The following is a 13,718-nucleotide window of genomic DNA, read 5'->3' on the forward strand; positions in this document are numbered from 1 at the left end:
CAGTTGGAGGAATCACATCGACTCACTGGCCTTGGAACGCCTCGGGTTCCCCCAGGAGGAAGTTACTGATGTTGCTCTGGAGAGGGAAGTCTGGAGCTCTCTGGTGGTCAGGGGTAACCTGACTCAGCCAGATTGCGGCACTATTGAGTTCACAAGTTCCCTCCTCCTGCCTGCAACTGGTCTCTCTCAAGCAGAAATGATGAACCCAAAGCAGCGGGACAAAAGTCTGATATCTAATTTCGAGTTGTAGTCCTGTTAGGTTGTGTTTACATTTGCGCTGTGGCACAGCTACAATACATCACGCCGTTTTGCGTTGGTGCCCTCCTTTATTTCCCTTCAAGTTCATGTGTGTGTGTGTGTGTGTGTGTGTGTGTGTGTGTGTGTGTGTGTGCGCGCGTGCGTGCGTGCGAACTTTCTTTGTACCTTTGTTCTACTTTTATGTGCACCAAAAGTCCTCAAGAGGATAATGTGTGTAAAAGAGGTGTAATAGCCTTAGAGTCGGGGTTAAGGTTAGAGCTGCACAGTATGGAACATATTATGCAATGTGTGATTTTTCATTTGCTGGACATTGTGAAGACGATGACATGATATAAAAGTTATATTAATGTGCACTACTCCTGTATGTCCTCATTTGACCTGAAAATGAATAATAATTATCTAGTAATAATAATAGTAATGATCTAGTATGCTGCAATGTAATGTATTTCCCTTTTTTCAAATGAGAATAAGTTGGGGAGGTCATCAATATGGGAATAAGTTGGGGAGGTCATCAATCACTAATGTTTGATGCCCTTTTTGGTACCAAACCAGGTGTTCTGTTTTATCATTTTCATTCTCATTATCTTGTGTGTTGGATTTTCTGTTCATCTTTGATCGTCCTGTTGTTCTGTGAAAAAGTCTGATTCAAATGCCAAAGGGGAGTGAGGGAGTGCATAACAGAAATAAAGAACATGGTGTTTCTAATGAACAACATCGGTTCAATCCTCAGCTCGCCCAGTCTATTATGTGTCCCTGAGCTGGGAACTAAACCCATAACGTCTTCCCGGGTGCTTTAGCATCCACTTTAACACAATCTGCGCCGGGATTTCTTTCAAAATAGAAGCTCGGGGTGCCGGGAAGATATGGCCGCTTTTACTCTGTAAGCCCCGGCAACGGCTTTGTTGAATATAATTGACTTCCAGAACAACAGTGTTACAGTAATACTCGTTAAGTTCGAAGACAAAGATGTTGGACTTAATGCAAAGTCTAATAGTAACTACAAAACAAATTACCCAGAAGCAGTTCCAATCTATAGACACAAAACCATCATTCACCATGGATGCAGAGGAACAGGATCAACAAATAGGTTTCAATTCCCATTGACATTAGCTTGGGAATTAACTATTCATAAAGTTCAAGGTTTAACTATAAAAAGAATCGTAGTATCTATGAAAGGATCACATTTTAACCCTGGACAAGCCTATGTAGCATTCAGTAGAGTAAAAAGGATAACCTTCATGTCCGGATTAGGCTTTAAACAATTAATCAAAAGTATTTTAGATCATATATATTTTAACAAATATTTAAATACCATTACAAACATTGAAGTTAGAGACACCTATTACTCTCTAGTCTCAGACCATGATTTAGTATTGATCACTATAATCCAAAATAAGTAAAATTAAAGCAATGTTATTGAAAGTTTAAAATAAATAATATTATACTGTATACAACTATACATGATAACATATTTATTTTCAATTAATATACTTTTTTTTCCCATCTGATATCCATGTGTTATTTTTCTTTGAGAGTGGACCCTGGACACATCTAAATCGATGGGACTGTATTTCTTTTATAGATAGAAGTTTTTAACATACTTCAAAATAATAATAAAAAATTACCTCCAAAAACTTGGTATGTAGCAAATAGCTAAGCCTAATAATTCAATATTGAAACCGTTATTTCACAGATGCTGAGATTTGAAAGTTCGTAGCGGTCGACAGTACTTGCACGCTCTGCATGCGCACTAGTAGGCCATTTATGGCCTACTTGTGTGCAACACGCAAGTAGGCTCTCGACAGAGTGCAGTTCTAGTTATTACTATTATTATTATTATTATTATTAAGCAACACACAGTGGACACTGCACCAACTGTATATTTCATTCTGGTACAACTACTGTGCTCGGTAGGGTGGTAGGCGGACAGATCGATGCGTTCACTTAACTGAGCATGAAAGTCCCTGATGAGAGATATTGACTGTCAGTTACTTTCGTAGCTCAGAAGGGGGAAAAAGCTACTTTTAAGAGCGTCTGCTGCTGTGCCTCTCAAAAAGGCCGACATGCCTATTGATCTGAATCCAAACTTCACTCCTAACAGATTCTGATTAGCAAGAAATATAAAAATGATTCTCACTTCGAGCACTGTGCCTCCCAGACAAGCGAACACACACGTATACGCATGCACACACACACACTCGCGAGTACACACACGCGCGCATGCATACTCTCTCTCTCTCTCTCTCTCTCTCTCTCTCTCTAACACACATATTCATCCACTTGCACATACCCTCTCACAGTCTCACACACTGCCTTACGCACACATACCCTCTCTCTCCCATCAGTTGGGCGGTCCGCAGTCTCTACACGCTTGACCTCTTGGCTGTTATTAACTGGTATTGTTGTGTTGAGATGAGTCAGGGGGCTTTCTCACCAGCTAATCGAGATGTATGCACTCCGCCCGGGATCTCTGTGCTGTGGCGATGAACTGTTTTATTACTTAGCCCTCCAGCCAGCTACACAAAGGAGTGGACTTCCACCGGGTTAATATCCCTTTCTTTTTGGCCCTCGGGTGCACTCCATAGAGTGGCTTAAATCACAGTGTTGACTTCTCCTGCCCCTTTCTTAATGCTTTATGTCCTGTCCGCCTGCGAGTCAATTGCAAGGTTGCATGTGTCTGTGTGTCACGTTCCTGTGAGCAGTGTGAGGGCTAAATCCTCGCTCATTGTATTACTGCTCTTATGTTCTGTTTTGTCCCTTTTTCTGTCAGCCTCACTTTTGTTTAGAGGTGGATTGTGGACAGACCTTAAGCTGCGGTAGATTCAAGAATTGGCACGGTGGTTTATTGCCATCGGGCCATTTCCGGATTTATCAAAATAGACACTTCAAATAATTAATTGACGTCCAATTCAAATGGAAAACTCGAAACTCTGGTCAAATGCCACCCTTCCTTAATGTCCCATACTGCACTGTATCCTATAAACTCTCTTTTATTCAGTATTCAGTTCACACGCTTTAAGCCTGAGTTCTGCCAGTATCTGGTCCGATTTCATCTAGGTTGCATGTCTGCGTGTGTCTGTCTGCGTTTGTCTGGCAGAAAGTGCTTTAAGCAGCTTGTCTGTGTTAATGTAGTGGATTCCTCTGGAGTCAGAGTGAGGTTCAGGTGTTGAACAGGTGCAGCTCTCTGTGGCCGAGTGGAGGCACAGCTGTGCCACTTTCATTTGGCAGGCTTCACGTATATATAGCCCCGATTGGTCTTGTAAATCAGTGACTGATGTGCTTTCAGGATTCATTTTTTATTAGATTTTTTTTTAGTCTGGAATAAAGACTGTAATTTAAAAAATTGGTGTGATGGCTGAAAGGGAGGCTTTGAGTGAAACAATAGATAGCAATGTTTTCCTTTTTTTTTCCTTTTTCCACTCATCGTTCTCCCAGCTGGACACCTGAAATGTGTTTTCCAACCTGGGGGCTACTGTTTGGAAGTAGTCCAAAAGTTTGTGATCTTCTAGATTGGCAATTCTTGCATATAGGGCATTAACTTGAAGTGTGCGTGCGTGCGTGCGTGCGTGCGTGCGTGCGTGCGTGCGTGCGTGCGTATTTGGTTGCGCTCAGCTTTTGTCAGATGTTAGATTAGATGGGTAACCACAAACAGGCAAACGGAGAACATCTATAGACTTACCTCTTGTAATGTTATTTTGGAAACAACAAATGTCAAACAGTAAGTATTCTGATTCTGGATCTGTTTCAGTATGACTTTGTGGAGTTGCTGGATGGCAGCCGGCTGATCGCCAAGGAGCGCCGGACTCCCAGCGAGCCGGAGGCCAGGGCTCGACTGGAGCACCCGGTCGCAGTCCACCAGGCCGGGTTCATCCAGTACCTGGAGGCGGGGGTGTGGCACCTGGCCTTCTACAACGATGGGCGGAGCCTGGAGCCGGTGTCCTACAACACCATCATACTGGGTAAGAGCTGAGCTTCTGTTCACGTCCTGGTTCTGACCGTTACACTCATTCATTGCTGGCAGCTGTCCAATACAACCACAGTCTTCTACTGATGGTCACTGAGAGCTGCCCAATACAACCACAGTCTTCTACTGATGGTCACTGAGAGCTGCCCAGTACATCACTCTTCCATCTACTGTTGACCACTTGAATCACAAATTCCTGCCATCCTAAATTTATTAAATTTAATTTAATTTTAGTTTAACTTAGTTTTTTGTATTTTAGTTTTTTAGTTTCTTTGTTTGTTTTCACAGCCATGCATGTTTGAAGACTCATGGGGCCTTTAGTGAATCTAGCTGCCTCATGAATGAAGACTGGCAAAGTTTAATCTGCCCACAGCTGATTAAATGGCTGTAGGTTAATGGTTTAAAAACACTATTATAGCATTGATCTCTCTTGGCAACCTCTTCCACGTTTGGAAGCCCGTGAAAATTTCTTGTGGATTTCAGGGAAGGACAGTTATTGAGTTAATTTTCATTTATTTGTTCATGACTTTGGGGAATTCCATCGATCCCTCTCTACAATGAAGTTATTGACGTTTTGAGGGGTCAAACTTGCTAGGGTCCAAAGGGACAGCACAGTGCATACAATGCACAGCTAGAGCAATAACAAAACAAGTATGTAATCCATGATAAGCTGTGACCAGCTTTCAGTTTGCACATATCACATTTTGGACAGACATAATGACAGACTGACCGACAGAGTGTCTTATACACTAGCTGTTTGTCTGGCCCTCTTACAAAGAATCAAAATGGGCTTTTTGAGGTGCCCTTTATGAGCACTGGTCTATTGAGTGAACAGCTGATCTGTCCGAGGGATGTGTCAGATTAACTTCAACTCTGAGAGGATTTACAAACTGCACTGTGGCTTTCTGTGGCCATGCTCACTCGGTCAGGCCTGTGGGGTGGGGGTACGAATTATTAATTTAAACCACCCTGTGTGGGGGAGCTTTTGTTAGATCTTCGGACTGGTGCAGTAAACCTGTTCTGGAAGCTTAGACCTTACTCAGATGTGGACAAATAGCTGTAAATGTATGCCGTGCTTCTTAGAGATGAGAGATCGCTTAGAAAGCGGAGTGTATTGCTGCTGTTGCAGAAGAGAAAGCACGAGGAGTATGTTTTTCATTCGTGTAGTTGAGTTGAAGGTTATTTGTGGTCGTTTAACCCTAACCCTGCAGGGGTAGGCCTACTGTCAAGTGAATGTCCCATGTAACCACCAAAGAACACTGCAACAGTATTCTGAAAGGACAAGCTCATAAATTAATTCATATACTTCTACAGTGATTATTAATGATGTCTTAGAGCTGGGGTTCTCAATTCTTTTCGCTGGGGACCCCCGGAAATGCTTTGGCCATGTCTCGCGTATTGTATTATCTTTGCTGTAAAAGTTTGGTATTGTAGTGTATTGTATTTACTTTTTGTCTTGTTTTGTTTCATTGTTTGTATGATTGTTTCATTTACATTTACAAAAAAAGCAATAAACTTTGAATCATAAAAAATAATAATCTGGAGATAGTTTCTGTGGATGAGTTATAATAGTGGCACGTTATGTTACCAACTATGTTTGTTATGGTATTAGCTTGGATTTCTTTCTCCATTGAGAATTGCGAGAAATGCTTTCTGGTACAATGAGGTTCAATGAGCAGGATAACTTGATATACTGCCATATGCCACACGTAGGTTTAGATGAAAATCATGAAAACATGACAATTCCCGAGACATACTGAAAATCATTTAACTTTCGCTTCTTTAACGTCATTTAACTCATACATTATAACGGTACATCGCTGTAATTGTACCCACAGAGTCGGTCATGGAGTGCACGCACAACTGCTACCGGAACGGAGAGTGTGTGGCAGGCTCCTGTCACTGCTTCCCAGGATTCATAGGCCCGTACTGCTCCAGAGGTATTACCATTAACTGTCATCTTTACTGTTCCGCACATTTAATATGAATATTTATATTCCTTCACAAACTGAAAGCACAGATAAAACACTATCTTACTTTCAATCTCACTGCATGTGATGCATTTGATTCATTCTGGCTCATTCTGTAACCACTTGGCACCCAGGAGAATAGCACTGCTCTGCACAATGTTCTGTTATTATGCCCACTTTTAAAATATTGAGTTGTGTTAAAGTAACATTTTCAGATCAGTAGCTATAATAATACTAACCACATTGATTCCCGGGTATTTATTAATGAATTCTTCCAAAACCGCCAGTGTTTTTCAGTGTTTTTACCTTACTATTCCTTACCCATTCTGAATATATGAACAGCAAATCATGTTCAGTGTGCGATGTAATAGATCACATTACTGATAGGGGGGGAATTGTTTACAGATGGTCTTGGGAAGTTGGGTTGGGCACTAAAGTATAGGCTAATTAAATGCTGTAGTACAATCATAAGTACACCATTGATGTGTGATGTAAATATGGTGGTGATATTCTGTCTATAAATGGAAGTTATTGAATATTTTCAAGTTCGGTGTTGCACTTTGTAGACGGTCCCTAACCGCTCACCGTCTGCTGCCCATGGAGATATAAGCTATTAAACGGTGAACGCGGAGGTTGGCTTTTTGGGCTTCAAAGCAAGTTGTAGTTTGTTCTTTATATAATAAGAATTTGATGTTTTGTGTGATTTAGGAACGTGTCGTTGTCATTGCATCTGTCTGTATGTATTTTGTCATTGTGTTGTTCCGACGGGCGACGGCACGGGATCTGTCTTCTCCAAACGTCTCCATTTGGCCACCCCGAGACCCCGACAGATAAGCATTCCATTGTGATCGTGCTGTTGAGTGTGTCACGCAGCCACGCTGGGTGCGCGCAGGGCTGTAAGCTGTCGTTGTCAGTGTCCAGGCTTTGAGCGTGCATGTAGCCCATGTGTAATGCACGGCGAAGGAGGTGGTTGAGGAGGGGGCGGACAGTGTGGTGTCGAAACAGTGTGTGTGTGTGTGTGTGTGTGTGTTCACGTTAACATGCCTCCGTCCAACTGTCGGAGCTTTCAGGTGCCTGTGCCACGCAACCCGTCCGCGATGCTTCCCCAAAGAAGAAGTTATGTCGACTGACGCAAGAGTAGCTGTACTATGGGACCGAGTTGTTTTCCTCATGTGGGTCTGATGCATAGGTCTGATGCCTGCCTGGGGGCGGTGTGAAAAAGGGGAAGTGGAGAATGCAAGGGAAATGTTGCGCCGGAAACTGTGTCCCAGTATTAATCTGTGTCCGTCCCAACATGCATTTCACTGGTGACACGGGGATTTGCGGGGAGATGAGTCCCGTGGGATCGTGTGGTGATGTAAAAACAATATCTGTACAGTAAATATGACAGTTGCGTCGGTAAAATGTAGCCTAGCCGGATTCTGGGAGCGTGCAGATTTTTTTTGGCATGGAGAGATGTGTGCTAATAGTGTGGCTCGGTCGGAGATAGACCACGGACAAATAAACGGGTTTTTATTCACTAATAAATTCATTATTAAAAATGGCTTCGTTAAGACCTCCATATTATTATGGTCAATGCCTGTGTGAAAAGTGGGAGCGATTGGTGCAGGCAATGAGGAGATACGGTGGTGTTTCTGACATTCATTCATTCATTCAGACATTCGGTTAATTATAGTATGATTGTGTCGACCGGATGTAAAAAAAAAAGGCTGTCTGGATTGGCGGATCTTCTTTTCTTTCACCCGGAAATGTTGTGAACACGATCATTGGTTCTGTGGTTCTGGCCTGTCGAATATAGCTTGTTTTGACCAAAAACACAATCTGGTAAAAGGATCTCAGATTAACTTGATAACGTTTAGAGCTGATGGAGAGGGAGTCTTCACGTCTCCTAGCAACCTCGTATCATTAATTTGTTTGGCAGAAGAGCCCCACCACTGAAAAGATGATATGATATGACGTGCTTGGCAGTCAATGTGTTTAATACCAATATTATAAAAAAAGTCAAAGCAATTCAACATCAAGTCAAGTTAAACTGTATATTTTAACTTTGCACCACTCTGTTCAGCTGCCTGCCCGGTCCTGTGCAGTGGGAATGGCCAGTACACCCGAGGACGCTGTCAGTGCTACAGCGGCTGGAAGGGAACAGAGTGTGACGTCCCCAGTTCACAGTGCATCGACCCTCAGTGTGGAGGACATGGGCTCTGTGTGGCCGGAGGCTGTGTGTGTAACACCGGACACAAGGGGAGCAACTGTGAACAAGGTGAACAGCAGACAAATACCAATGTACTGTAGTACGTGTGCAACATGCAACTGGCATAATACATTCAAAGATATAGTACATGGACAACATGCAACAGTGGCGCGTTGTACATTCAAAGATAGTATACAGGTATACATGGTCAATTTTGCACCAACATTGTTTTTGTGAAGTAGTTTTGTTATTAAAGAGGACTATTTATTGAGAAACAAGCCTACTGTAAATCAGCAACTGCCTTGCATTGCCTCGACAAAACATTTGTTGAATTCTGTAGTTATCTTTACCTACTGTATAAACTTCATGAGAACAATATTTGTATAAGAACGAATAATGCCTAAAAGATCAACACATACAGTACACTGCACTGGAATGTTGTCTCTATGATGAAGTGAAAGTAGGCTTCTATGCATGCACAAAAAAATAACATTGTTCTTATGAAGCCATTTTCTTCAGCATAGAAACCACATTAACCATGACATTCCTGTTTTTGGAATTCAACAATAGAACAATGCAAATAAATCAAATTAAAAGTTAAATAAATGTCAATACTCATATTTAAAGGGACACTAGACAAGTCTGTGTGTACAAACACACTGCCCCCTCCCCTCTCTGACAGGCATCAAACAGGAAGCTGTCTTTGATAGAGGGAAATTAGGGCTAAAATGTGTATATTTAAAAAAGGAAAAACAAGCTAAATGTTACCTAATTCTCCTTTAACAAGGCTTGGTAAGGTACAATACTGACCTGGGAGAGGGTGTGGTGACATTTGTGTAAGGCAGCTTTTGCTCAGATGACTGGTGCTAACAAAGAAGAGGGAAAAGGTTCTCTCTATATTGGATTAGAAGTGAGAAGCCCTCAGGGGCACCGAGGCACATGCAGTCCATTGACAAAACAATCGGCATTTTCAACTCCAATGAGTGGCTAATTCCTCAGATACTCTAATCGACGTCCGAGCGTATAAATTAGTTCCTCGTAACTGTTTAGTCCACTCACTGTACAGATTGGAATGAATTGCATCAATTGGATTGTCCATCAATTCTCATGAGTAACCTTTTGTGCTCCTCCCTCTGTAGGAGACACCTGTTAGAATCAATCGGTTTCCTGGTTTCTATTTCTCCTTTTGTCGAGGAGAAAAACAAGCCTCCTTCTTTCTCCTCAACCTCTCCTGACCCCCGTTCAATCAGTTTAACTCCATCGATCCACTTTCAGACAAAAGGCAATTAACGGTGCAGATTTACATCTGTAGTTCGTTGACCTCCCGTGTAAAAATGCAATCGAGTTTACCGAACGATTATATTGTTGGTTTTGCTGTGAAGTGAGGTAATATGCAGAGGAAGTGTGCATTCCTATGCTTGGACATGATGAAAGGGCTTAACAATCAATAGTATTGCTCAATCAGGTAAGCCAAACACAAAAAGCAATTATTGTCAGTGGAAAGATAAAACAACATTTTGCTTTTGCAAATAATTGCCAATGATTTAGCTTTAGATATTTTGATCGGAAAAATTGTTAATGACAATCATTGATCAGGTTTTCTAGACATTTAATGCACTCTTTTTTTTTTCTCCTAGCTTCTTGGTTAAGTACGGTATATTGTTGGAAAAAACATTTAATGTCCCACCACAAAAAGATAACGATAAAAGCAATTGTGACATTTAAATTGGAATTGAAGTGGAAGCGGTAGAATTTCTCCAAGAGGGTAAACATCCTCCGGCCACTGGCCAAAATGTGCCGTTCTGCAGAGGAAGTTGAGCTCCCTGTTCTTCCAGACGACTCGCCGCTGCTCCATACTGGCTAAGCTTTTTCTTTTCTTTTTTATGTTTTTTTGTGGTTTTCGCCTTTATTTTTATATATTTTTTTGGAGGGACAGACAGTAGGCTGACATGAATTGGGGAGAGAGAAGGGGGGAAGACATGCCGTAAAGTCCGTCGGGATCGGGAGTCGAACCCGCGGCACTCTGCCAGACTGGATTACCAGCCAAGGTGCCTGGACCATTGAGCCACGGCCCAGGCCTGGCTAAGCTTTTCTACACCACAGAACCACACATCGCTGCCCTCAGGCCGGGCTCCTTTCCTCAGAAGACACATGTGGCCGGTCAAAGCAGCTTGCGTCATTCAGAGTCCGTCTGCAGACCAATGGTTCTCAGCCTTTTCAGGTTCTTTTTCAGTTCATATTTGAACTGGAAACTCCCACCCTGACGAGCACTTGGAATCTTCGGAATTGAGTTATCGCACTTAGTTGGACTCGGTTCCTACAGATAGATATTGCTGAAATAGCAGATCTACCTTACTTTCAAAGTTGCCTACTCTTTCTTATATATTATTTAGAAATTAGGCCTAATTTTTTTTTTTTAGGTATTAAAAAGACCACTGCCAGAAAGTAAAGAGGAGTTTCTCTTAAACTGATCTCAGGTGTGAATCAATTTCTCTTCTCAATCCCCCCTTCCCCCCCTCAGTGGACTGTCTGGACCCAACCTGCTCGGGCCATGGCGCCTGTCACCATGGAGACTGCCACTGCAACCCTGGATGGGGAGGGATCAGCTGTGAAGTCCTGAAAAGCACATGTCCAGAACAGTGCTCCAGCCACGGTACCTTCAACACAGACTCTGGGACCTGCGTCTGCGAGGACACCTGGACCGGAGCTGACTGCTCGCTGGGTCAGTCAATGGACTGTGCTCATCTGTGTGTGTGTGTGTGTGTGTGTGTGTGTGTGTGTGTGTGTGTGTGTGTGTGTGTGTGTGTGTGTGTGTGTGTGTGTGTGTGTGTGTGTGTGTGTGTGTGTGTGTGTGTGTGCGTGTGCGTGTGTGTGTGCGCGCGCGTGCATGCGTGCTGCATTGTTAGTCTACATGCGTCTACTCGCAACAGTTTGGTTGAAAGGAGTTGCATAGCGACCATTGGGCTTAATACTGATTAATGAAGCACTATAATAAAACGAACGATTTTCAAAAATGACCGATCTTCACACACACACAGTGGTCACAATGTGATGCGTTGAGATCTGAGGAGTTAAACATTTGAACAGCAGGGCGTAGTTGGTTGAAGAGACATCTTGCACACAGCAGCTTTTCTTCAACCTAATTTATTACTTAGCTTTGTATTCAGATGGCTTCTCTCTGCACACATGTAGTTGACATGTTAGTTCAGAGGCTGGCCCCTCCCAGATGTTAATCGGCTGCTTAGAGTCCAGGTGATTTATGTTGTTTGTCTCCTCACAATAGACTCGTTGAGCCCAGCGATGAATCCCAAGGCAAAATCGGAAGCCATTTCTAGACCAGTGATTAAGTATATCATAGGTTGTTATATGCCGTGCTTCTGTCAAAGTTATTTTTGCTGGCTGAGATTTAGTCGTAAATTAGTGCTTAAGGAGAGTGTTTGGTGAGTTTTGAAATGATAGATTGGTGAGTAAACGCAAGAACGAGCCATCAGGCAGCGTTTTCGCTGCCCGGAAAGAAAGAATGAGGGTCTGGGGATAGAATGGGTAACATTTATTTATGTTTCTTGATTCTTTTTTCAGCCAACAATCTTCAAGAGGGGTAGTATGTTATTCTGGTAAAGCTTTTTTTTTTTTGATTCCCAGACACAGTCTACTCACTCAGCGAGATACTGTATCTCGCACCGGTCGATAGTAAAGTGTAACGTTGAAGGTAGACGTTGCACTCAGACCCACCCACCCACCCCCCCACAAGAGAAAAAAAAAGAAACAAAAAAAAGAGAGAAAGAACCCCCCTGGAGTCAGTCCACCTGTGCGGGTGGAGGGATGTCTCTTAATTATTTCAGCGGTTCCCCCTCAATTAAATAAACTTTAATTAACAAGCAGCGTCGCACAGATCGACCGCCCACACAAAACCTCTATCCAGGCTGCAGTCAGTCAGGGGCATGTTAAGAGCAGATAAACACTTTGGCACTAATGAAAAATTGATTACATAGATTCTATGCTCTATGGGAAGGAGGCCCTCTCCATTTGAATGGAATGAGTCCCCCCCCCCCCCCCCCCCCCCAGAGTCGTTTAACCCATTCTGACCTGAGATCAGATTCATAACGAGGTTTCCGCTGGATACACACTGGTCTGATGAACCCATTCTGACCTGAGATCAGATTCTAAAAATGTCAGTCGATTTTTTTTAAAATAGCAGACCTACAAGCTCGTATCGCGCCACTCGGTGGCGCGATATGAGCTTGTAGATCTGCTATTTTTCAATAGCTAAAGCATAACGTCATGCCGACACCAAAATGGGTGCCCGGTCAGAATGGGTTAATATTCTGGAGTGGCGTCGAGACTTAATCAGACCCGTCCAAGGTCTCAATCGAAGAAAAACTCCATTCAAACATGGAGAGACCAAAAAGAACAACATAGTTGATATTTAATCTGTCCCTTATTACATTACAGCCAGCACAAAATTATGTCTGACTAATTTGCTCAATCCAGAATTTATTCTAAGGAATAAAGCTAAAATTTGTTGTAACCAATCTGTATGGCAAAGGATGTTAATGCAATACTGTACATCTGCAATGGTTGCTTGGAGGCATTCCCTGTAGCATTTCACAGCAGCAAACCTTCACCACATCCTTTTAAATCCCTCAGATCCTGTAAATGTGAAAATGTCTCATTCTCAGTCATGTTCTTTTACGGCCAGCTGCCACTCATGGAGTCATGTAAATAACAATACAATATTATTGAAAACTACACGTTTTTGTTATAACATACATTACACAATTATACACATCCACACATTGTTTGCCGTTCTCTTTTATTTCTGTCAGATAAAGTCATGTACATGTTACCTTTTTTCCATCTCATGTATTCCAAGACCTATATCGACTCAAAGTCTGATACAGATTCCAATATTTTGATGAACATGAAGGCCAATGGGTCGATATATCAACCAATGTCTCTCTCTCTCAAAGGTTCCGACATCCATAATTTATGTATGAATTCTTGACCCTGAAAGCTTGACTGCACACATATATTTTATTCTAGACATTTGTATAGTTTACCCTATTATACATTTAAAGCACTTTTGGTGTCAGCATTCTGTTTTTCAAAAATAGCAGACCTACAAGCTCATACGAGCTTGTAGGTCTGCTATTTTTGAAAAATCGAAGAACGACTGACATAGAAACATAGCTCTTTCAGAAAACTGTCAGGATGTAGAAGACATTTTTAGAATCTGATCTCAGGTCAGAATGGGTTAAGCACTCGTACTGTATAAAAGTAGTGCTTGAATGCGTTCAAAATACATACAATACTATTTTGACAGAAACAACACATT

The 13,718-nt window shown here is 42.2% G+C and overlaps 1 protein-coding gene across 1 annotated transcript in view; it reads left to right on the top strand.

Annotated features, from left to right (window-relative positions):
* The window catches only part of LOC310873555 (teneurin-3), a 244,046-nt gene that overhangs the window by 137,367 nt on the left and 92,961 nt on the right, over positions 1-13,718 (top strand). Inside the window, exons 7-10 of the mRNA XM_083786011.1 lie at positions 4,007-4,217; positions 6,061-6,162; positions 8,258-8,452; positions 10,905-11,105. Coding sequence (XP_083642137.1) covers positions 4,007-4,217; positions 6,061-6,162; positions 8,258-8,452; positions 10,905-11,105 — 709 coding nt within the window. The remainder of the gene's footprint in view (positions 1-4,006; positions 4,218-6,060; positions 6,163-8,257; positions 8,453-10,904; positions 11,106-13,718) is intronic.

This window comes from Protomyctophum parallelum (genome assembly GCF_964188405.1).
Source record: "Protomyctophum parallelum genome assembly, chromosome: 16".
NCBI lineage: Eukaryota > Metazoa > Chordata > Actinopteri > Myctophiformes > Myctophidae > Protomyctophum > Protomyctophum parallelum.